The sequence below is a fragment of the Hesperophylax consimilis genome, chromosome 3 (genome assembly GCF_061612785.1).
Source record: "Hesperophylax consimilis isolate HC1 chromosome 3, BYU_Hcon_1.0, whole genome shotgun sequence".
Lineage (NCBI taxonomy): Eukaryota > Metazoa > Arthropoda > Insecta > Trichoptera > Limnephilidae > Hesperophylax > Hesperophylax consimilis.
In genome coordinates, this window is record NC_142838.1 from 18,789,935 (window position 1) to 18,812,946 (window position 23,012).

At 31.8% G+C, this 23,012-nt stretch overlaps 1 protein-coding gene across 1 annotated transcript in view; it reads left to right on the forward strand.

Moving 5' to 3' along the window:
- Oatp26F (Organic anion transporting polypeptide 26F) overlaps nucleotides 1-23,012 on the forward strand; it is a 128,571-nt gene that overhangs the window by 89,027 nt on the left and 16,532 nt on the right. The window contains exon 6 of the mRNA XM_089648914.1: nucleotides 8,758-8,860. Within this exon, the coding sequence (XP_089505040.1) occupies nucleotides 8,758-8,860 (103 nt within the window). The remainder of the gene's footprint in view (nucleotides 1-8,757; nucleotides 8,861-23,012) is intronic.

Sequence of the window (23,012 nt, forward strand, 5' to 3'; positions counted from 1 at the left end):
CGAAAAAAGTCAAGGAAATGTTGAAGGAGTTAAATGTCCTTAAAAATATTTAAACAAATTATTTTCTTCAATACAATATTTTTTTCTACAAAATAATGAACGGCCGTACATTAAATGAACTGCTAAAAATAATAAAAACCTGCTGCATAAGTCATAGTACAATATAGAAAGAAAGGAAAGATTAAATATGTTAACAAAAAAAAACGAATTCACATTTGTACAAAGTTATTAAAATAAGTAAAAAGAAGAAACAAAAACAAAAACCCGGTGATCTCATTAATGTAAGCACGGCTAAAATGTGTAATCAGTACAGATTTATATTTCGATAGAGGCATATTAAAAACATCAGCTAACATTGCATACGAGTGGTGTGTAATCTATTTATGACATAACATAATCTATTGTTGCCTGTTATTATGATTGTTACAATAATACGTACTTAGGGAACCTTGATCTAATGATAGGAACATTAAAGTAAATCAACTGTACCATACCAAGGCTGTCCAACTAATAATTTACAATTTTACATAAAAATATAACCCTTTACAACCGGCTTCATACGTTACAACCGGCTTCATACGAGAGTGAGTTTGTGTTTGAAGACAGAAAATAAATTTCTTTTTGTGAACGGAACCGGTGTCGATTGAACGTGCGGGAGCTGCTTATTTAGGGTACTTTCAAGCGCCCATGTTTCAACCAGTAAGTCGCCCAGCCCTATGAGATCATAACTAAGAGCTTTAACAATGTGGCCCATCACAATTTTAAAATTTTTTACCGGTTGCAAAGGGATAAGGTTATTTTTTTCTGTTACTTCTTAACTTAAAAAATTTCAATGAATGTAACAAAAACTCAATCCATTGATACTAAGGACGGGTTGTTTCGGAGAATTTGAACAATTCATCAAATTTCAACGTTCATTTCCGGGTTCTGTGAAAGTCCTATTCAAGTTCTGTTATTATATTCTGTTATTATTCTGTTATTAGCTCTCAGAAATGTGTTTGAACTTCCATGGGACACTCATGTTAGGGACATCTATTCAGTTTCTGGTATCCTTCCAATTACAATCCTTCCTAAATATGAAATCACAAGCACCATCCTACAAATTACCCAAAAATCAACTCACACCAACATCAAGCCACTTTACAATCAAGACATCCACAACCACAATACTCGAAATAACAATAAAATCCGCATTCCTCAAACACACACTACAAAATATGGGTTAAAATCACTGAACTATATTGCCTATACACTATATAATTCGCTTCCAGATATGTACAAACACATCCACCATAATAAAAAAATTGCAAAGAAATGCTTTAAAAGAATATTTTTTAACTACATTTAAAAATGAAAATATGTAACTGTGTTGTCATTTCTTGTTGTATCTTATCCATGTTTTTTTTTCTTTCTTTCTGTACTTGTTTTCTATTTTTGTTTGTTCTACTTAACGTGTCATTATTTTAATTTTTAAATTTATATGCTGTATTGAATGTGAAACTTATATTTGATATCAAAATACCGTTGTAAAACTGTACCTACTACCTCCTACATAATATGAATTGTAAGTTCCTCCTGCCCTAAAATGAGTTCTGTAACTCATCGGGATTGCTCTAGCAAGAAATAAACACAATAAAAAAAATATCATCATAGGCTAGTTGCTTGACAAAACTGAAATTAAAACAGAACTTGAAAAAATCTCTCACAGAACTGGAAAATGAATGTTGAAATTTGATGAATTGCTCAAATTCTCCGAAACAACCCGTCCTAAGTAATTCTTAGTCTAAAATTAATGCACCTTAAAAATTTGCGTACGCAATGAAGATATTTAGCGAATTAACAGAGAAAATTAAATGATATTTAATATGTGAATAATTGTAACTGTAAATTTTTTTTAAACATTATCGGTCTTACTAAAAAACCCGCAGAAAAAATTATGTGAAAACATTAGTAATTTAGAAACTGAGATAAAATAGTTTATGGAAAGATATAAACGCTCTAGATTGTATAAACTTGAATATTCTCATCGAATTTTGGTATATTTCTAAGGTTTTTAAATTAGCTATATATTTCTTTTTTAAAGATGTCGTAAAGACAAATAACATTTTAAGAAACAATATAAAATTACCATTAAGATTTTTGTATTGAAAATAAAATTTAATATTTATAAATTGGAATATTTTAATTTCGAAAAAGTTGTAAAAAATACACAAGTATTTTTACAAAAAAACCTTGAAAAATTGAGACAATGCGAAATTATGAAAACACTAAGCTTTTATTTAGGGAATCTATAAGAAAACTGTCACCTCACTTTTAAACTCGTTTATACAATAAAAAATCATAAAAAAACAACAACAAAAATGATATTTTGAATTCGTTGTTAGCGCACTACAAAAGTTTATTTATATTTACCTACACATCCATAAAATATTTGTGTTATTAAAAACGTCACTTTTGTAGAGTTATTATTAAACTCAGGCGGTAGAATATTGTGTCTGAAATAACCTAACTTTATCAAGATTGGAATTTCATATGCAGTAAAAAAATAACAACAAACTCTTGACGTAGTTTACCTAAATTATTTGATTAAATTACTCATGCTTTGTCTTTCTGGATAATCCCCAATGTCCTCAAATGACTTCTGCGTCATACTTATTATATTGTATTCTCCTTCGGCCATTAGCAAAACATCTTGATTATAGAAATATTTGATTGAATAACATTTGCAAAATTTGAATGATGTGTTTTAATAATCGAATCTAACCACTGCAACATCATGTAAAACAAAGCGTTGAATCATTAAACTTTTTATCAAATGGTTTTTGAAGGGAAATGTGAGGAAGACGATGTATGTCCCTAAAACTATATTGATTGGTACTAGAGCGGTTCTTCTAAGATATTCCGAGCTTAATTCTGATTAATTGGATACTCCATGATGAGAAGTCTGACTGGTTTGTACCAAAGATCAGTGAACCTTCCCCTGATGATAGTCGAACTTAATTTTAAGAAGTTAATACGCAACACGTTGTTAAGTCAACGATAGTACCAAAAACAAGTAGGTTTATAAAAATATAAATGCAGTTTCACACTAAGCAATTAAAATGTAGTACCCAAGTAATAAATAGTTTAGCATCGTTATTAAATTTCCCGAGACAAGTTCCAACCGCACAAACAGTCAGGTAGTTGCCGATGTAATTAGACGCATAGGGTTTTCCGCACTGTGTTCCGGTTGACAGGCGGTGACAAAGGAAGCTACCTACTTCCTATTCATTATTCACCGGAAAACTTAAAATATGCGCATCCCAAGAATTTATATATTTACCCGCCAAAATGATTTTCGGAGAAAATTTGATACTTTCGTAGGGTTCTTGAACCCTCTCGGAAAATTTATTTTTGTGAAGGCAATGTATATTCTAAAAATAAACCAGTATATGAAAAGAGAATGATTGAATTGGTTTTTGCTACGAGCGGCGTAGAGACAATTGGGACCATTTCTTCGTATTTGGACTGGGAAAATAAATTTTTTTTTTATCGTGAAAATAATTCGACAATTTAGTTTTTCTACAATTATTAAGATGAGACCATATAATAAAGAATAACGCAAGATTTCCCAAAGATCGTTATACAAATGTTTGCCTAATCGAGGCATAAATTTTCAATTCAAAACTTTGTTTACGAAATTCAAATGACATGGAGATCTACGATGTCAGGCGAGTGTAAGTGAGACGGAGCGTTGGGCTATTGGCAAATTTGAAAATTTGTTATCATTGAAATTTGTTTGCAAGGCACTTCAAATGTTATTCTTTATTCTACTTTTTGAAGGCAGAACCTATCTACTAACTATTGATATAATTTATAACTTACTAACGTGTACTCAGCGTTGTTGCTCTACATAGACATCTACCATCGCAAAGTTTTCTTTAAGCCTTTTTAGGATATATAATTCCGTATTACATTATTTAATGTATCTCATGAGGTTTTGAAGCCAGCGTTAACAATGTAGTGCCCGAAAATATATTTTTACGACTTGATTATAAAACATCGACTTTTCTCTACTTTCTATAAATACAATATGTATGTATTATATATATAAATCTTACAGAAGAAATTCTCTAAATGGCAATGAAAACCCTGTCAATATCCGTTGTCTAGTTTATACGAACTAAGCGCACAAACAGACGACACTACAGACGCGGATAGCGACTTTATTTTTTACACAGACATAGGAATTAATAGACGAGAAGATAATGGCGAGGGGTAAAATCAACTGTTGAAGAACGAAGGGCGTAAGACTGACTGTGATTCGTCAATAAATCAATCTGACAGTAAATAGGCATCTCGCATTATAATATCACCATTTAGTTCTTAAAAGTAAAATCTGCTTTTGAATGAATAGACATTTTTACATGGGAGCGCAAATTACTCGCCACGTTATGAACAAATTTGCGAAGTCCAAATTCGGCAAAAAATTCGGTTCTGTTTTCAGAGTCGAATATTTCGTTTAAGTATTTAGTTAAGACACTTTTATAAATGTTCATAATTTACTTACCAGCAACCAACCAGCTTTGTGTTTCGCGTCCAGACGTTTCTCGATGTGATAGTATATGTTTCTAAAACTGATCTATATTATACGATGTGAATATGCTTAAAATAAAGTAAAATAATGCTTATATATGGAATGTAATACGACAATTGGGTTTATTCTCTTTTTCACATCTATTTTTACAAGTTTTCATAGTACAAGTCAACATTTTGCCGTGTTATTTCGTAAAATGAACCGATGATGCCTCGACCATAGTTCGCACAAGAATGATGACGTCACGTTTTCAAATTTCACTTGAGGCCATACGCGAGCCCAGCCGGCTCCAATGGAACCGGTATGGGGAGTGGGGATAATACGCTTTTAATCACTTAGGGCAGGTCTACTAATATTCATATGTCTATGATTTTTTACTATTTAGAGAAGGATAATACTGTGGTATTTCGTATTTTTCTAGTCATCACGAATTGCTTTCATATAGTATCATATAATAAATTAACCTAATACAAACATAATAATAATAAGCGAGAATGATTTAGCACAACATTCATTTAGTTTATTCTCACAATTCTTTTACTTCTAATCATCTTTACTCTGGATTATACGTGCGCCAACACTTAACAAACTATTCCGACGGTTTCGTTAAAACAATTCACATTTAATCTAGAACTCCACGAAAAAGCAAATAAAACGTAGGTACGCTAAAACCCTGTTCAAGTGTTAAAAGGAGCAAAATATTAGTTCTTCGGTAACAAAACGCCTGGATCAGAATGTTCCCCTGTTAGCTGCTAAATGTTCATCTCATTTCACGCAGAGTGGGACCCACGTAGTCTGACGTTATAAATTGCAGCTTTAATCTAGTACGTGATGTAGCCGTGGTTACCTTAGCAAACAATATTGTTTTATGTGTGCGATTCTCAAGCTTACGTTATTATGTATTGCAATGTCAATGTGTGTTTATTGGGTGATCTCATCGGGAAAACAATTTATTTGTTAAACTTGAAATACTGTTTCTGGGTTCAAACGATATTAAGACATAATGTATTACGTAAACGTGATTAACAGTTTACAATAACACACGCACGTCTTTGAGATGTATCAAATAATAAAGGGGGCTAACCCCGAACATATTGGTTAAATAATTGTAATTTGGGTATTAATAAATAAATAATGTTGCTATCTAGAAAAATATTTAGATGAAAATAAGAATAAGCAATGAGTTTTAAGCAAGCTTGTATGTCTAAAACGCCGATAGTCCCACATGCGTGATATTCAAGAATCACCAAAAATTATTGGTGCTCGTTTACCAGGCAAACCTATACATATTTTGTACTGCGTTAAGTGCTTTTCAAGTATTATTTATTTTTCTCAGTGTAAGTGTTGTGAGTGAAAGTATAAGTATATTTATTATATACTCCTCGTAATTTCTATATAGTAAAAAGTTCATTTATTCTATATAAATATCGACAAAAATAATATACACTAGATTTTCAGGGTTGAAATGAAAACTGCCAAAACTTTGGAAATCGAAAATATAATTATTTTATTTTCAAACATTACAGAAGGATTATGTATAAATATTGAATGTTATTTGTTTATTTTTTAAATCATAACCGTTTGCGTACACGGAGAAAATTGAGGATTGCTGATTTATTCGCAATCCCATTTTTAACCGGTTTACTAATAATTTGAAGATGTTCTTAATAAATTAGCAATACTCATTTTTCTCCGTGTATGCCAAAGGAAACTTACATGTGGCTTCCAGATTTCTATCTATAGGTATGCATATTATATACCTATATACTTGTCGAGATTTTCGGCATTTATTTTGTAGAAATAGAAATTATTGAAGCTTTCTAAATGTTTCTTCAACTGATATCACTGCCTCTACGAGATTCAACATCTGTCAAGCATAATATGAATAATAACCCATCAGAACGTATTAATCCACTAAACTATCGCCTATCAATAGACGCTAGGAGAATTCAATGAATTTAATAATTGATTAAAATTCAATTCGTGGGTCATTAGTTTCCATATTCATATCGGCGACGCACCCCTCTATGTGTGATCTGTGATCCCCAAAGCCGTGATCATTCATCTCAATGGGAGATTACAGTCTCCAGGCTCCAGCCTCTTATGGTCTACCCCGGGTCTCGAACAGGGCCTTTTATCATCCTGAATAAAGAGCAGGGCTGCGGGGCTTATGTTCGGCGGCTCAGAGGCATTCTGTCATTCCGTTCTGCCCACTTAAGATATTAAACGCAGGGCTTGAATGCTTTCAGTGCCGAATACTGAATTCCTTCTGCGGTTCCCGGAGAAAACTTTGCCCTGTGGATAAGTTTGCATCATATTTTATGTGTGTATAAGACGAGAAGTATTCAACGCATTTTTTTACATTTCTCATAGCTATGCCTCTTTATTGTAGTTCTGTTAACTGAACAGTCGACCTCGAGTCCATAAAAGTATGTTTCTAATTATTAATTATATTATTTAATAAATCAAAACCATAATATCTTCCGATATAGATCTGTAAGTAGGTTCTTAATTACTGACCTATAATTATAAACCACATAACATTTTGTGAACTCAAACCAATTTTCCCGAAGAAACGTCACTATATCAATGACATTAATTCGTTTTCAGACTTTTTTCAGTCAGTTTTTATCAACAAATTTACAGATACATTACTTACCGAAGTACCCGGCATTAGCCGGACTTAATTCTCCCTTAAGTGGTGGGAAAAGGGCATGTGGTTTTTATGTAGACAGTGACCTTCCTCTTGTTTTGAAGGTCAAGTGTACAAAATTTCATAAATCCGGAATAAAACTATCGATTTATATTTTCTACTCATACTCATGAATCGGACAATTTTTTTTGTTTTTCCAAAGGTTATATGGATTATATTTTTCTGCAGAAAAATTTGGTTTAGCTCATTCTAATAAATGATTTATTTATTTATGTATTCAAACGCCATAAAATGGCTTTTAAAATACAGTGATAATCGAATTACAAGGGTACAGTAAACAGCATAATAATAGCAATAAATTAAAGAACAATTAATGTGAAACAAAACACTATTGCAAGTGATACAGTTATTGATATAAGTGCAGTAAGACAATGTATAATTCAAAAGAAATATATACCGGTGTAACAATAGTTTGTATAAGACCTGTCATAAGTCGAAGTATGAAGTGTCTATGATAATAGTCAGTTGTGAGTTTATTGTTACCCACAAAATTAATTGTACTTGGAATAGCTTAGTACTAAATTAAACATGTATAGTTTATTTTATTTTTATTTTATTTGGGAAACAAACAGTTATACAAATATATTTTAATACAAATCATTTTTACAAAGTTGCATAAACCAGTAAAGTTTCCACAGAAGATTCATTTTATATATAGGTAGAAAAACATATGAATATAAATAATACAATACAATATAAATACTAACTAGTAGAAAAGGAAAATCTCCAAAAAAATAAAAATAAAAAGACTACAGATTCAACCCATACAAAAACAATACACACACTAACACTACTAAGTTTCCCGCAACGATCGAACGCTACTCTCTTAGGAATGCTATGAATCCTGCGAGGCTCGTATTGAACACATCGATATTTGTGCATAATCTATTAAAGGTGCTACAGCTTCTTCTTATAAATACATTTTCAAGATAATTAGTATTGCTCTTGGGAATATAAAATGTGTCCGGAGATCGAGTTACTCTTAATGGACATCTGAAATGAATATTTTGTAAAAGGTTATCAATAAAATAATGGATTATCTTATATAGCATTACTAGGTCTCTGATATCTCGGCGTTGATCAAGAGTTGGTTCATGGACACATTGTTTTCATCATTTCGCATGCGATAAGAGACATATTTCAAAAACTTTTTCTGAACTCTTTCTATGTTTGATTTATATGTAGAACTATGAGGGTTCCACACTGTTGATGCATACTCTAGGTGGCTTCTGACGTAAGATATGTAGAGAATCTTAAATGTTTGTGGATTTTTGAAAACTGAACATACTCTAAGTATAAATCCCAGCATTTTCAAAGCCTTCCACGTGATATGCTCGATATGAGATTGAAAAAGAAGCTTACTGTCCATTAGGACTCCAAGATCTCTAATCACATTTACCCTGTTTAAGAGTTTGTTTTAGAAGATGTATCCATTGAACAGTATTTTAATTGTCCTCTTTTGTTTCAGGCATCTTTTACACGATGTCTATCATTGGTCCCGCGGTTGGATACGTAGTTGGAGGTCAACTGTTGAAGATTTACACAGATTTCGTCTCCGTCAACCCAACTGAGTAAGTACCGGCTTGAACTTACGTAATAATAATAATTAATTGAATGCCTGTTTAGTATCTACTTACCCAAATCAAAACCATTATTATATTCTGTCAATCAAATCGAACCTGTCTACCAATCAAATTATAGACGAAAGGCCGGTTTGGTAAGAGTGAATAATTTATATTCGTTTTTGTTGTTGCAAACACTATTCTGACGTCAGAATATTAATAAAAAGATTATCGTCTTCGTCAAAGCAAAATGATTGGTAAATAAATATTGCTAAATTAATAATTGATTGAGCGTAGTGTAGTCCTGTTTTATCTCGATTGTTTTGCATTTCGTCTTCTGCAAATTTGTTTGTTTAATAAAGATTATTTTTTAAACGCGAAATCGTCGTGTCTTTCTTATTCGTATTTTTTCAATATTATGGTATATATCAGCCGGAATTATTTTTAAAAATAGTTATTCAGATGGTGATGTTTCTTTGGACAAATTGAATAATTTCTTATTCCAAATAAAAAAAGTTTATATGGTTTATAATTAAGTAGGTAGGTACCCACACACTTACAAAACTTACAATTTCAAAAGAAATTTTGAAATTTATTTATTAAATAAAATAAAATTATAAACATTCTTTTTGACCTATTAATTAATGTATTATCGTTTAATATCTTTTCTTTGACTTTGATTCACACACCGCTGTGATGCAAGCTAATAATAATGTAAGCAATTACGAAATACGAAATTTGGGTGAACATTCCATAAATTTGTTATTTTTTTGTCGTAAATATTGTAGTGTGACCCTTGATTAACATTTTATTTATTAAGGTTAAGTGCGTAAATTTTACTAGCCATTTTCATGGTAGGTACCTGGAAGACGGTGAATATAAAGGTACGTTGACATATCCTTTGTCAAACCAAAAAAATATGTACATTAGGTGGTCTCTCTGAGGGAAGACTATCAATTCTAAAATATACCTACCTACCATGGTATACACCCGAAAGATCAACATTCAGTATTGAAACATTGCTTGAAATGGCTTTAGCTTGTTTGGTGATCATATATGAATGGCCAGGTAATCTTGTGTGTTATTCACATTTTAAAAAGCGTAAATCAAATGAAAATAAGAAAAATTATTGAATTTTCATAAGTGTTAATAATCGTTTCCTGAAGTTTCGCGGTATAAGGGTCAAAACCATAGACATATGAATATTAGTAGACCTGCCCTAAGTGATTAAAAGCGTATTATTCCCCACTTCCCTTACCGGTTCCATTGGAGCCGGCTGGGCTTGCGTATGGCTTCCCGTGAATCTTGAGAATGTGACGTCATCATTCTTGTTCGAACTAGCGTCGAGCTATGGTCGAGGCATTTTATGAAATAACACGGCAAAATAGTGGCTTGTGATATAAAAACTTGTAAAAATAGATGTGAAAAAGAGAATAAACCCAATTGTCGTATTACATTCCATATGTAAGCATCATTTTAAGCTTATTCACGTCGTATAATATGAATCAGTTGTAGAAACATATACTATCACATCGAGCCAACATTGGTCGAATGTAGCGATTCTCAAGTGTGCGCATCGTTGTTACTGGGAAGTAAATTATGAACACTTATAAAAGTGTCTTAACTAAATACGTAAACAAAATATTCGACTCTGAAAATAGAAGAAATTTTTTTTTGCCGAATTTGGACTTCGCAAATTTGTTCATAACGTGGCGAGTAATTTGCGCTCCCATGTAAAAATGTCTATTCATTCAAAAGCAGATTTTACTTTTAAGAACTAAATGGTGATATTATAATGCGAGATGCCTATATACTGTCAGATTGATTTATTGACGAATCACAGTCAGCTTTACCCCCTTCGTTCTTCAACAGTTGATTTTACCCCTCACCTTTAATTTCTAGTCTATATATTCATATGTCTGTGGTCAAAACGATAATACGAGTATATGGTTAACGAAGCACGTAAATTAATCATCTGGGTATATATCAGATCTATAATCCAATGAGAAGCAAACGGCGAAGTCTCTACTCCGCCATAATAATATAGTAAATCCTATCTAGAAGTTTGTATCTCAAAAGCTATTATCTGGACTTTCTCTATTATGTAGTTTCTTTGTTTATTGTTATCAAGGCGGGAAAACGGCTAGCGAAACTTCTGGAACACGTTTCACACTCGATAAATTCCCCAGAAGTTATTTAGCCACTGAGACCAGGGTGTGTCAATTATTTTTGTATTTTTCATATTAATAAGAAATTTTCAATATTTTTAAAATATTGTGTTGCGTATTGCGAAGAAAATGAGATTTGCATTTTTTTTAATTTAAAAATTTCGTTATCCCTTTCAAACGCCCAAAACTTAAAAAACAGCCATTGCATAGTGTTTTTATTTTATGTATAGTCGATTTCTATACCTATTTTTTCTAGTATATTTTAGACTTATTTATAAACATCTTAACCCTTCAGAACATTCATCACATTTGTTCAGTTTGCAATGTTTCCTGTGTATTTCAAATGCCCTATATACATCTTATTTTTTAATTTTCCGTAAAAACAAATACTGTTCTAGAAACTAGATAAAATGATGTTTCCGGTGTATGCATTTAAAATAAATAAGACTATTTCAAAATAATATAATTTTAATATCTATCGTGGAAAATGTTGGGAAAAACGCTAACCACATTTTTACTTAATTTTTTACTCGATATTTCGAAAGCACATTCGTTTTATTTGAGAAATTCGTAAGACAACAGTACCTTCACTTTTACCTCGTTCATTTAATAAAAAAATAAGAAATAATTTTTAAAGTTAAACCGATTGTTACGATAGCGGCGTGAAATGTGATTTATTCATTTTGACTATTTTTTAAATTTATTAATGGATTCCAGTATACATATTTGAGGCAAACTGGAAAGAATTATTATTTCTTATGGACGCCCGGTCATATATGACCCTCAAACGCTGGAAGGGTTAAAATAATGCATTTAGTTTATAACGCGCATAAAATTAAAATTAAAGTTTTTCACTAGAACGAACTCCTAAATAAATTTGAAAATAACGTACAACATGTAATAAAAAATGTGAACACACTTTTTTAAGCATTAAAGTGATAGTAAAATAGTAAAATTAAAGGTTTGTTGAAATATTTAACACATATTAAAATTGAAATGTAATTGATTAAGAATTTAGTAAATAATAAAGAATTGAGAAGGCAAAGAATATTTAAAAAAAAATTAAATATAAATCTCATTTCTTTGCAATACGCCACTTTTGAGATAAACTTTAAAAATCTCTATTTGAAAAATATTCTAAAATTAACACACCCTAACTGAGAGTTACTCCACCTCTTCTCCGTTTCTTCTTCTTCCACGTCAAAATGTAGGAAAATACGTAAAATATTCATAAAGTTAACTTTAGCGATCAAAGTTGTTTGGCTAGAGTTGCTAGAGATATTATGGAATGAATTCTCTCTTTGTTTTTGTTAGAAAATCGTGAGGTTCTCTACGGAATTAGCTTTTACTAGGTGCTTGTGAACTTCGAAATATTGTAATGAAAACAATATTCTTTAATTAATTTTGCTTGTAGCATATTTTGTAGGCACAGAACATACCTCTTTAAAGTGGCTCTTAAAAACCTCTCAAACATAGAGAACCCGGAGAGACGATTTAAAAAAAAATATAGTGAAAGGATACATTTACGAGTACGAGTATAATTCCTACGGCTACGGCACGGCGATGACAACGGCAATGGCGTTTGAATTCTTTAATACGTTTGAAGGAGATGCATGATAATGAATACACTTTTTCTTTATTTAGTTAGAAACATCTTTCTTATACAATATTATGAAGTGAGTAAGAAATATTTTTGTTTTATTTGTGCCGTAACTGTTGGAATTAAAGAGTGCCTAATGAAGTTTAAATGAGAGAACATCATTTGGAAACTCTCGCATATTGTCAAGTTCGATATTGACAAATAGTAAAACATATTCATTAATAATTTGAATACATATTATTATGATTATTAATTACTATTATTTTTTACAACCAAATTAGGAAATTAATTCTCTTAACCTTGCAGAAAAAATAATCCTGTTAAAGTTTTCGTAATAATCATTAAATGCTAAACGAATAAATTTTAAAAGGTCTTTCGTTTTTAATTAATGTCATTCGCTGTGAGAAAAAACTGTGTAAAGGCTTAAATATTATTAGAACGTTTTGAAATTAAAGCTGATTTTTAACAGGCAATCTCTTCGGATTTGATGATTTAATAAAAACCTTTTAATTATGCAGAAGTATTAATGTTTTTCAGGTACTATTTGATTTTGGGGTACTCATTAGCTGTACTGGTGGTCACTGAAGATATAAATCTCTAGAAATGTGTTGTGTAGGCTAAATTTATTTTCCTAACTTCTTATGAAATTGTTCACACATTTCTAATCGAAAATCTCTCTCGGGCAGAAAATCATTTCATTGACCTGTCGAAGTGTCGAAATCAATTTACTTTTGAATCATACTTCCAGGAGTTATCTATTCAGTGGCGATAGATGTCCACAAGCAGAGTAAAATACCTACCTATTACTGATTTATGGAGAAAAAAAAACAATGTGCATTAGACAAATGGCTTATCGTGGTCGTTAATTTACTAAGTATAACTCGTTAATCTTTTCCCGAATATGAAATACGAATTAAGTCGTATAATTAAGAATAAACCTCAGAACTTGTAATTAGTTTTGCCTATATATGTTTTTACATATATGTTTAAAATTCTACATAAAGTGAATGTAAAAAGTAATAATTTCTCTGACACATTGTGATGAAAGGCTTAAATCACAGTGAAAACAGATAAACCGTTGCTTCTCACTTCGCGGATTAAAAATATACGAATTATTTATGAAAACGGACATGCTAACGACATCTGTTGATTTAAAATTGATCCAGTTTGTTTGCAGTAGGCATCTGTAATAGTTGGAATTATATCGAGGTTCTAGGACGAAAGCACAGAGGTCGTAAAATCGTCTAGGGCAAGAAGGATTCCCCTTGTCTAGGCTTAAAAATAAACAATGAAGGTTGTCAACCAATTAGATCAAAACAAAAGCTATAAAATTTTGAGTAACCAATCAGTGAACGGAAAGGCGTGTGTCTAAGAAAGACAAAGAAATGAACTTTGGACCCGGCGATAAAAAAGATAAGTAATGACTTCTTTATTCTCACAGAAATTAGAGGCGAACGCACTATAGTGTAAACAATCGACGTTCAAGGGAACAAATCCTGGGAATGTTTACAATAACTGAGACATTTATGAGATAGCGAACCATTGAAATCGAGGGCTTTGGGACCCTTTCATGTTGGAAAAAACACACACACGAAAATACAATGGAAAGTTTAAATGAAATATAGTATAAGAGAGGTCGGAAAAACTTAGGGAAGTTGCTGGCATGATTTCAACCGTCGTGCAATTACTTATGATAGCGGGAGGGTGTCGAGTTCGATGTAAATCGTAATAAAGGAAAACGAAAGTGTTAGGGACATTAGAAACTAATCGTTATCAATTCTAGATGGAGCGGGGGTATTAGGAAAACGATTGGGAATGAAAATCTTGCATTAAAATAGACATTTTAGAAACGGTGCAGCAACTGGACTAAGAGAAAATTTAGAGATTTTGAGCTGCTACAAAGGTCCTAAGAACATGATAATTGAGTACCATAGGAAGGCAATAAAACTAAACATATAGCGATAGATTAAATTCAGGAAACGTAGGCATTTTACACGATTATCAGGGTAGATAGATATTAGAGTTACACAAGACTGCAGAAGAAGTGACATGAGATAAAAGGTTGACAGTCTCATGTGTATTTTAGAGGATAAACAATCGAAATTCGAACATGATTTTTGTTTACGTTAAGGTAATAAACCATTATAAAAGCTATTAACTTTAACGTAGGGCTTATGGAATGTTTAGTTAAGACAAAAGATATAAAAATTAATAGGTTTGAAATAAAATGAAATTTACGAGCACAGTACCAAAATTTGAGACGTAAACAGATGTCAATGCGTATGTTTTATGTGATATTTTGTATGACAAAGATAGAGAATGGGGCGGAGATCGAGTGAGACAATAAAAGTGACGGATATCCCAGAGTCAAATTAGGTATATCTCCCATAGAAGTGTGGAAAACTATTTATTAATTAATAATAAATGAAGGATAAAATTTTCCTGGGGGCGACACACATCAGGAAAAGTGTGGAAAAGATAAAGAAAGGGTAAAGAACGGTGATAAGGAATGATCCAAGTGGAGAAAAGCGATACAATTCTAATTTATCCGTGAAATTAATAAATACGACTTGGAAAATAAGTAATTATAGAGTTATGAGAAATAACATAAGAATAAAGAAGAAAATTGTGCAAGAAAACGTCGCGAATAAAAGAAAATCCAAAAAATAAGGAAAAACTCAAATCTGCGACATAAAGAGAGAAGGTACTGGTGAAAATGGAAAAGCTCATATAGGTGACAATAAAATTAAGTAGAATTTAGACAAATCGAAATTCAAAAAGCATAGTAAAGATTTCGACATGGATTTAATCATGTTTCGCACGAGATGCATAAAATTGAGATCTATATGTATGTTATTGAGGGCGGACCTATCGCAAATTGAGAAAAAAAAGGGACACAAAATCATGATATGTTAACAAAATTTTGTATGAACAGAGGACAAAGGAAGCTTGGGTAATTAACGCAGACTTACCCGATTCGGACCCTATCGAGTTAGAGACGTGAGATAAAAACTAACCGCCGCCCAGAGCCGGACAACAGAAGATCGTATGTAGGCACAATCGAAATTAGGGGCAGATGTGTTCGGATTTACGAGTTGATAGGAGATAGAATTGATTATCAAAGGAAATTCAGATACGTCTTTTGGAACCTGAGAGGGGTATAAAATACGGTGCACACCAGTTTTGAGACAGTCAGTCGTGCCATGGATTTGAAAAGTTGTTACGTGGCAGTACTACGTTCTTGGTAAAATTAACAGTGAAATATCTCTAAGTGTTAAATTTTGAACAAGTCTAAGTGTTAAATTTTGAACAAGTCCCTGGACTTAGAAAGTTTTGTAAAAAGTCTTAAATTCAGTTTCTAAATTCCTTTGAAAACCCCATCAGTTAAGTTTTGTTAAGTCAGTTTAATTTAATTAAACCGTGAAAATAAATAGGGTTAAACTCAGTGCTTAAAAGTGTTAAGTGAAAAGTGAAAAAAGCCATTAGTGAATTATTTAAATTCTAAAATAATTATTTCATTCAAAGTGAAAACATTCAAATTCAATTAAGAGTTTTCGGAAATCTAAAGTGAACGTGATCGCGGATTGATATTTAATAATAGATTATAATTTAGTATCAATTTTGTTTAAAAATATTAATAGTAAATACTTACTTCTTAGTTTAAAAGAAACACAAAAACAAAAAAAGGATACAATAATAAACGCTCAAACATTTGTTCTAAAAGTAACAGTTCGAAAAAAAAATTAATTGTGGATAGTTTTTAAAAAAATTGGTGAAAACAGCACAATTTGGGAGAAAGTTTAACAGATATTTAATTTATTAAGAATCGAGTTAATTAAAAGTTTGCGCAATTAGGAATAAATTTCTTATAAATTTATATAAAAAGAAATTTAGAATCAATAAATTGATCAATTAAAACCCACCGTGCGTATAGCGACAGTGTTAAAAGTGTTTGTCGTTTTAACCAGAATTTTAACATCAACCTACCATTTCGAAAAAAAGAATTTGAAACAGCTATCATTCAAAAGCCTAAACTAGAAAAGTGTTATTAAATCAACGGGTTTTCTGGATTAGGATTTCGTTCGGAAGAAAAAATTAAATATCAGCTAATTTATATACATCAAGCAAGAATAAAATATTAAATAGGAATAAATAGTCGAAAGGATTTATTTTGAAATTAGTTGGAAAATACAGCTAATTAGGTAGGATTTCTTCAGCAAGGTTGTTGTGTAGCTCCCAACCGGAAAGACCTTGGTGGGGTAAGTTTTCCTTTTATAAATAATTTTCAGGTCCCAGGAGGCACAGAAGGGCTGTGAAGTGGAGGTATATCAATTGAATATTAAAATAAAACAACAAAAAGGAATTACACATTAATATATGTATATATATATATTATGTATTTATCTATATAAAAATAAAGTAATATATTGTATATAAAGAATATATATATGAGTAATGTATGTACCTACATGTATATGTATATATATATTTATTTATCATTTAATCGAAACATTGGAATGGTAGCGATCTTAAATACCTGCCTATGGACATACCTATTTTATTGAAAAAGAAAATATGTATTTATTAATATTCAAGACTATGTAGAATCATATATTTTATATTTATTTATTAATATATGTACTCTTATTTAACATATTTTGACAATCGAGATATGTGTACTTATATATATTTATATTTATTCTTCACTTAACCTCTAGTAAATTTACTAAATTCGGAAAATGAAATAAATAGTTTAACAAAAAAAAAGGGAATAAAAAATATTTTAATTAACTATGCACAATAAAAGGTAACATAACTGAATTATAGGGAGAGGTAGAGATATTTCTTAAATAAACAATCTCGCTTCTAGATTAGTGTGTCAAAGAAGGTGTTTACATTATTCGATTTGTTTATAAATAAAGCGTACACTGGAGAATTGGGTCAGTTACATGGTTTGAAATCGACCTTGGCCGCAACTAGATAATTACCAGGATGTCATTGTACAATGCGCAGCGATTTTGCGTATTCACAAATACCTATCATTCACAAACGACAATTGAAAATCACGGGTTAGCAAGATTTATATCGAAATATTACATGAAACATTTGAATACCATGGATTAGATAGTCGCATAGATTTTTATTAGTTACCTGAAACAGCTGGAAGCTGCGTGCTTACAAATACCTACCATTCACAATCGACAATTGAAAAATCACGGGTTAGTAAGACTTATATCGAAATATTATACGAAACATTTGAATATTATTGATGAAGTGTTCGCATAGATCCCATCAGTTGCCTGAGACAGTTGAAAGGCGTGTACCCTCTTATGTGGCAATCAATTACATGAAACAGTTGAAAAATCACGGGATAGGATGAACTAAATTTAATGTTGAACCCTGGAGGAAAAATTTCAAATAAATACAGTTCATCCGATAGGAGGCAGTGGTCGCTCCTATAACAAGACCATTAATCAAACAAAATAGAGATGGCGATTCTCTTAAATAAAAACGTCAAAACCAAACAAAAACAAAAAGCCTGGAGTTCGATAGCTCTCCAAAACAAACTATCAATAAGATCTTATTTTATCGTATTTATTCGTATCACCTTATTCTTATGTATCTATTCGGTAACCAAACCTAGAGCTTCGCAGAGTTCTTGGCACGAGATCCGAGCTTGGGATACGAGGCAAGTAGCCTTGTATTGCAAGTTATAAACCTTTCCCAAAACGTATGTATACATATATTTATTCGTATGTACTGTTTACTGGAGAATGCGGACCTGCATACAGCTTGCATTTTAGGTCTTCTGGACCACTCTCGCATTTTCTCTTAAACGTGGAATGAGGATTCACGACCCGTAATTCCACACCAACCGTGAGTATATGATTGTATATAGGACGAAACCGGTTCGCCCTAGTAAATTGTAGTCCAAGGAGGGGTCGGAATTTGGGGGTTTCGGGACTCGAGAGGAGACTTGGAGGCAGTGCATGATGACGATGGAAGGTTCTTTGGGACGCGGTAACTTAGGTACCAATCAACGAACCGTGTCAAAAGATTGTGCGAATTTCTCGTTGACTCTCGATCATCTCGTTTACTTGCAGGAGGATAGGAGCCAAATTATGCCAGCAAAGGGCTATTCCGAGTTCGTCAAATATACAATTAACTAATTATATTAATCTACTAAATCAATCTTTACATGTACCTTATAGCAGCAGAATCAAAAAGGAGTGGCGCCAAACAGACACAAGAGTTTACCAAAATCAAATTTACTAACAATTAACCATTTGAGTTATATTAAATTACCTGTCCAAATAAACATGTATAATATCTTTTATCAGCGTTTAACTACGACTTTGTTAGGGTGCAGGGAATCAGAATAGTTACAATAGGAAAGCTAGCTCATTCAGAGAAATCATTTAAGTCTAGGTTTGCAATGGAAAGACCAATTCAATTTTGAAACTCAACGCCTTGATCAGAACCAAGAGGGTTACCACAAAATGAAAGTAATTAAAATCCTATATCATAAATCAAAAAATTACACAACGTTTGATGGAATTTAATTACAATATAAATACGAAAATATTTGCGTTTGAGGTCGTAAATAACGTATTAATTAGTTAAGTACATATGTCTATAAAGATATATAGTACAAGAGAGCTTTAAGTAGCTTTCTGTAGATATCAAAGAAATTAAGGATCCAATTTTAATGGAGGCTTATGTGTTGTAGGGGAGGAATTTTCCATCCCTGCGAACACATATGCAAAGCCTTAGAGAAAAAAAATTAAATATCGGTCATAGCCAAGAGAGAAGAAAATTTTATATTGTTTTAAACAAATAAAAGAATGGCAAAAAGACGAAAATATTACAACATGATACGCCTTTTAATTACGTCAAGTAACTTTCATAACAATGAAAATAAAAATTATAAATATATAAATCCCTGCGCTGATACATAAAATAAATATAAAAGTCTAAAAAATATATATAAATATCACTAACGACTCTTTAACAGAAGTTTAAAAATTTAAACTATATATCTATATAATATTGTTTTCAATAACTGCAAATCCACTTTGTGGTGACGTTTTAATTAAAATAAAATAAATCACAGGTATATGCCATTGGTTTCATGAAATATATCGGTTATTTTGATTAAATAGTGGTGTGTACAAAGTGATTTATTTAATTCAAAATAATATAATGTTTTTTTTTATTTACTACCATTTATTTTTTTTAAATATATTTATGTACACCGATGTCAAATGAAGATTTCAATGCTATAGTAACAATGCGCATGTGTTAAGTGCGTATTAAAAGTGTATTTACAAGGGGATTGATAATTAGAATAGTATTTCACTATTTCATGTGAATTAAGTAATATTAATTTTAGACGAAACGTGGTGTAGGCAGCCACTACGCGCGCATTTAGTAGCCATAATATTATTTTTACGTGAAGTTACACTCGGGTGACCATTTATAGGATGCAAAGGTCGACGCTTACCTCGTCGTTTCGCATACTATAACATAATCAACACTGTCGTGTTGATTAAAATAAAGAAGATTTTATTTCACTGAATTTATCGTTTATTACACTTATTCGCAATATTACAAACACGACGTAAATATCAGAAGAAATGTAGGCGAGCCACGTACGCGGGCCACTATACCGAACCAGTCCCCAACAGCGAATGGAGATGGGCGATTGCTCCGCTCAGCAGGTAAGTAGCACGCTGGGGATACCATAAATAAAAATAATATTATGGCTACTAAATGCGCGCGTAGTGGCTGCCTACAGTGGTTTAATTATTACCAAACAAACTAATCTTGTGAGATGCGTTACAATTTCTCAGAAATTAAGAAACAAAAACCTATTTCTGCCACACGGACACGCCCGGTTTGTCTCCTACTGACAAAATAAACTTGGTTTGCAAAAAAAAGTTTTTTGTTGTTTATGTCATTATTGACATCTTATTATATTGAAAAGATAAAACTCCCCCAAGGCTCGGACCAAAAAATACCAAACTTTTATAATAAAGCCCAACAAAAGCAAAGCGATATTATTAATCACGCGTCACCGATTCTCTAGGGAAATAGAAAGGGGAAAGGGGTTTCTTTCAATCATGTTCGGAGAATAGTAACTCAAGATGAATACGGAGAACTTGAGAGAAGAAAGAAGTGCACTAGTCACCAGGCTCCCCCAGAAGAGTCTTCACAAACTCTTAATGGAATTCACGTATGAAAAGAGTTCACTGAGCGAAGAAGGGAACGGTGAGGGAGGGGGGGATCTCACGTGAGTCGCAAAGTTAAAATATGATTCTGTAAAGATAGCCGACGTTTCTAGGGTTTGAATTACATACTTTTATTCCATCCAAAATTATCCGTTTTTCACCTACTTTCCTCCGAGTTTCGGCAAACATTTTCAGAATCTTCTTTCCTATTAAAAAAATGCACAATAAATTTAGTCCAAGAGTATTTTTTTAAATATAATTAATTGAATACACTCCATAATTCTTGATGATAATACTCCATAATTCGTCATTGTCAGCTCGTTGATCTTGACAGTAAAATGAAATTAAACGGTAATTTAAGGCGATGCAATACGTAGTAATGCAAAATCATGTGTTTTTGGTTTGAAAATTTTGTCGCTTAGAAATGTTTCAGATGCTTTAATTAAATACTGCAAGTAGAATACATCCTGGCCTTTGAAATAATCCAGTATTTTTAAGTCTTTCTAGTCTTTTTATAAGCAAAGAAAAAAACAATGTAAAGGCCTATGAAAACTGATTTAAAGTTCAAAATCTCCTACTTACGAACCCATTTTCGGTTATAGTTTTATTGTATAATGTGGCGATTTAAGTTATTTATAAAATGATCGAAAAACATTTAAATATTTGTGCCTGAACATGCACAAAATAAAATAAAAGGCACTTTTTGGCTATGTTTTTTTCTTGCATAAATCAAAACAGATGGATGGTGTTAAGCGGGAATTTAAGCCTTATCGCCATCTACGTAAGGTGTGTTATTGATAGCGGCTGGATTCAAAATATTACACGACGTAGTGCATCGCCTTAATAAAAAATAATAAATAATTATATATCTGATTTTTAAAAGTGAAGCCCGTAACATTCCCGGGTTACATATAAATTGACACTCTTTGAATGATTCATTCTACTTCTAAGATTGTAAGCGGGGAAAGTTGATTGTGCGATGATGGAGGACGTAGCTAGTATAGGGTGGAACTCGCGTCCCCTGGATTAGAAGCCGACGCATTTGTTCATTCGGCTACCAACCGGTCAAACACAATTTATAAGTATCAGTGCGATTTCAAGACGCCAAATCTCACTAAATAGATTAGTTTTGTTAAATTACAACATTGAAATTTATTGAGTAATCATTTGTGATTATCTTTTGGAAATATTTTCAACAATATAACTTTTGGTTGTGGGTCTGTATGTGCTGTGATGTAACTCTGGTTCTTTGATCTTGGATTTATTTCAAATTAAGTGTCATTTTCAACATTGGAACTGGAGTCAAAGATTCAGACAAGCCTTTGCTTTTTTTAAGTACTTTATGAAGTACCTACATATAGCATAATATTTTAACTGTCATTTTAAAAATTGGAACTGATGTGTATAGAATTGAGGCATTATTTGATAACTTACATGACTGATCAAGTAAAAATATTCACGAAAAATATTGTGATCAAAGAGTTACTGCTGTAATTGAACTGATTTGAAAACTTAATACTAGAAGTCAGGATTTATTTCAGTATAGGAATTCTGGGACTAACTACCATTATATATGTAGGTAAAAATATTATGTATTCCCCATTGCCCAGGATACTAATGGAGAGAAGTAATTATGTCGACATCTTCAATTTATCACTAAATAAATTCAAAAGGTTGGAATAATACTGTATATTCCGGTGTAAATGCCCCTAAAAAGGGCGTTAATAAATAAATAAATTAAGTAAATATTTTGTCTGCTGCAGTTTTCCTTGTTCTGGTGTGTTCTTTACATAAACTTTCAACTTCTCAGCGTTAATATCAAATAAAAATATTAACAATAACATATTATACAAAATATACACGATAGCATCAAATTTATGCGAGAGGGGGAAGTATCACTAGCGTAGGCATGACAAAGATTACCATCGAAAATTGCAAAAGTTCCCGTCATTTCGAAAACTTTTTTTGGTTTTTGCCATATGCACCACAGGCGGAAGCATTTTCAATGAAAGCCCATCCCTTCAGTCTTGATACTGATAGCAGATATGCCAATACTTTTTTGGCACACACTCCTTGCTTAATTCACATTCATATACCTTTCACACTATTTTGGGATTCTACTCTTAGTTTATTCTCTTGATTCTGCTATGTCTTTCTGGAAC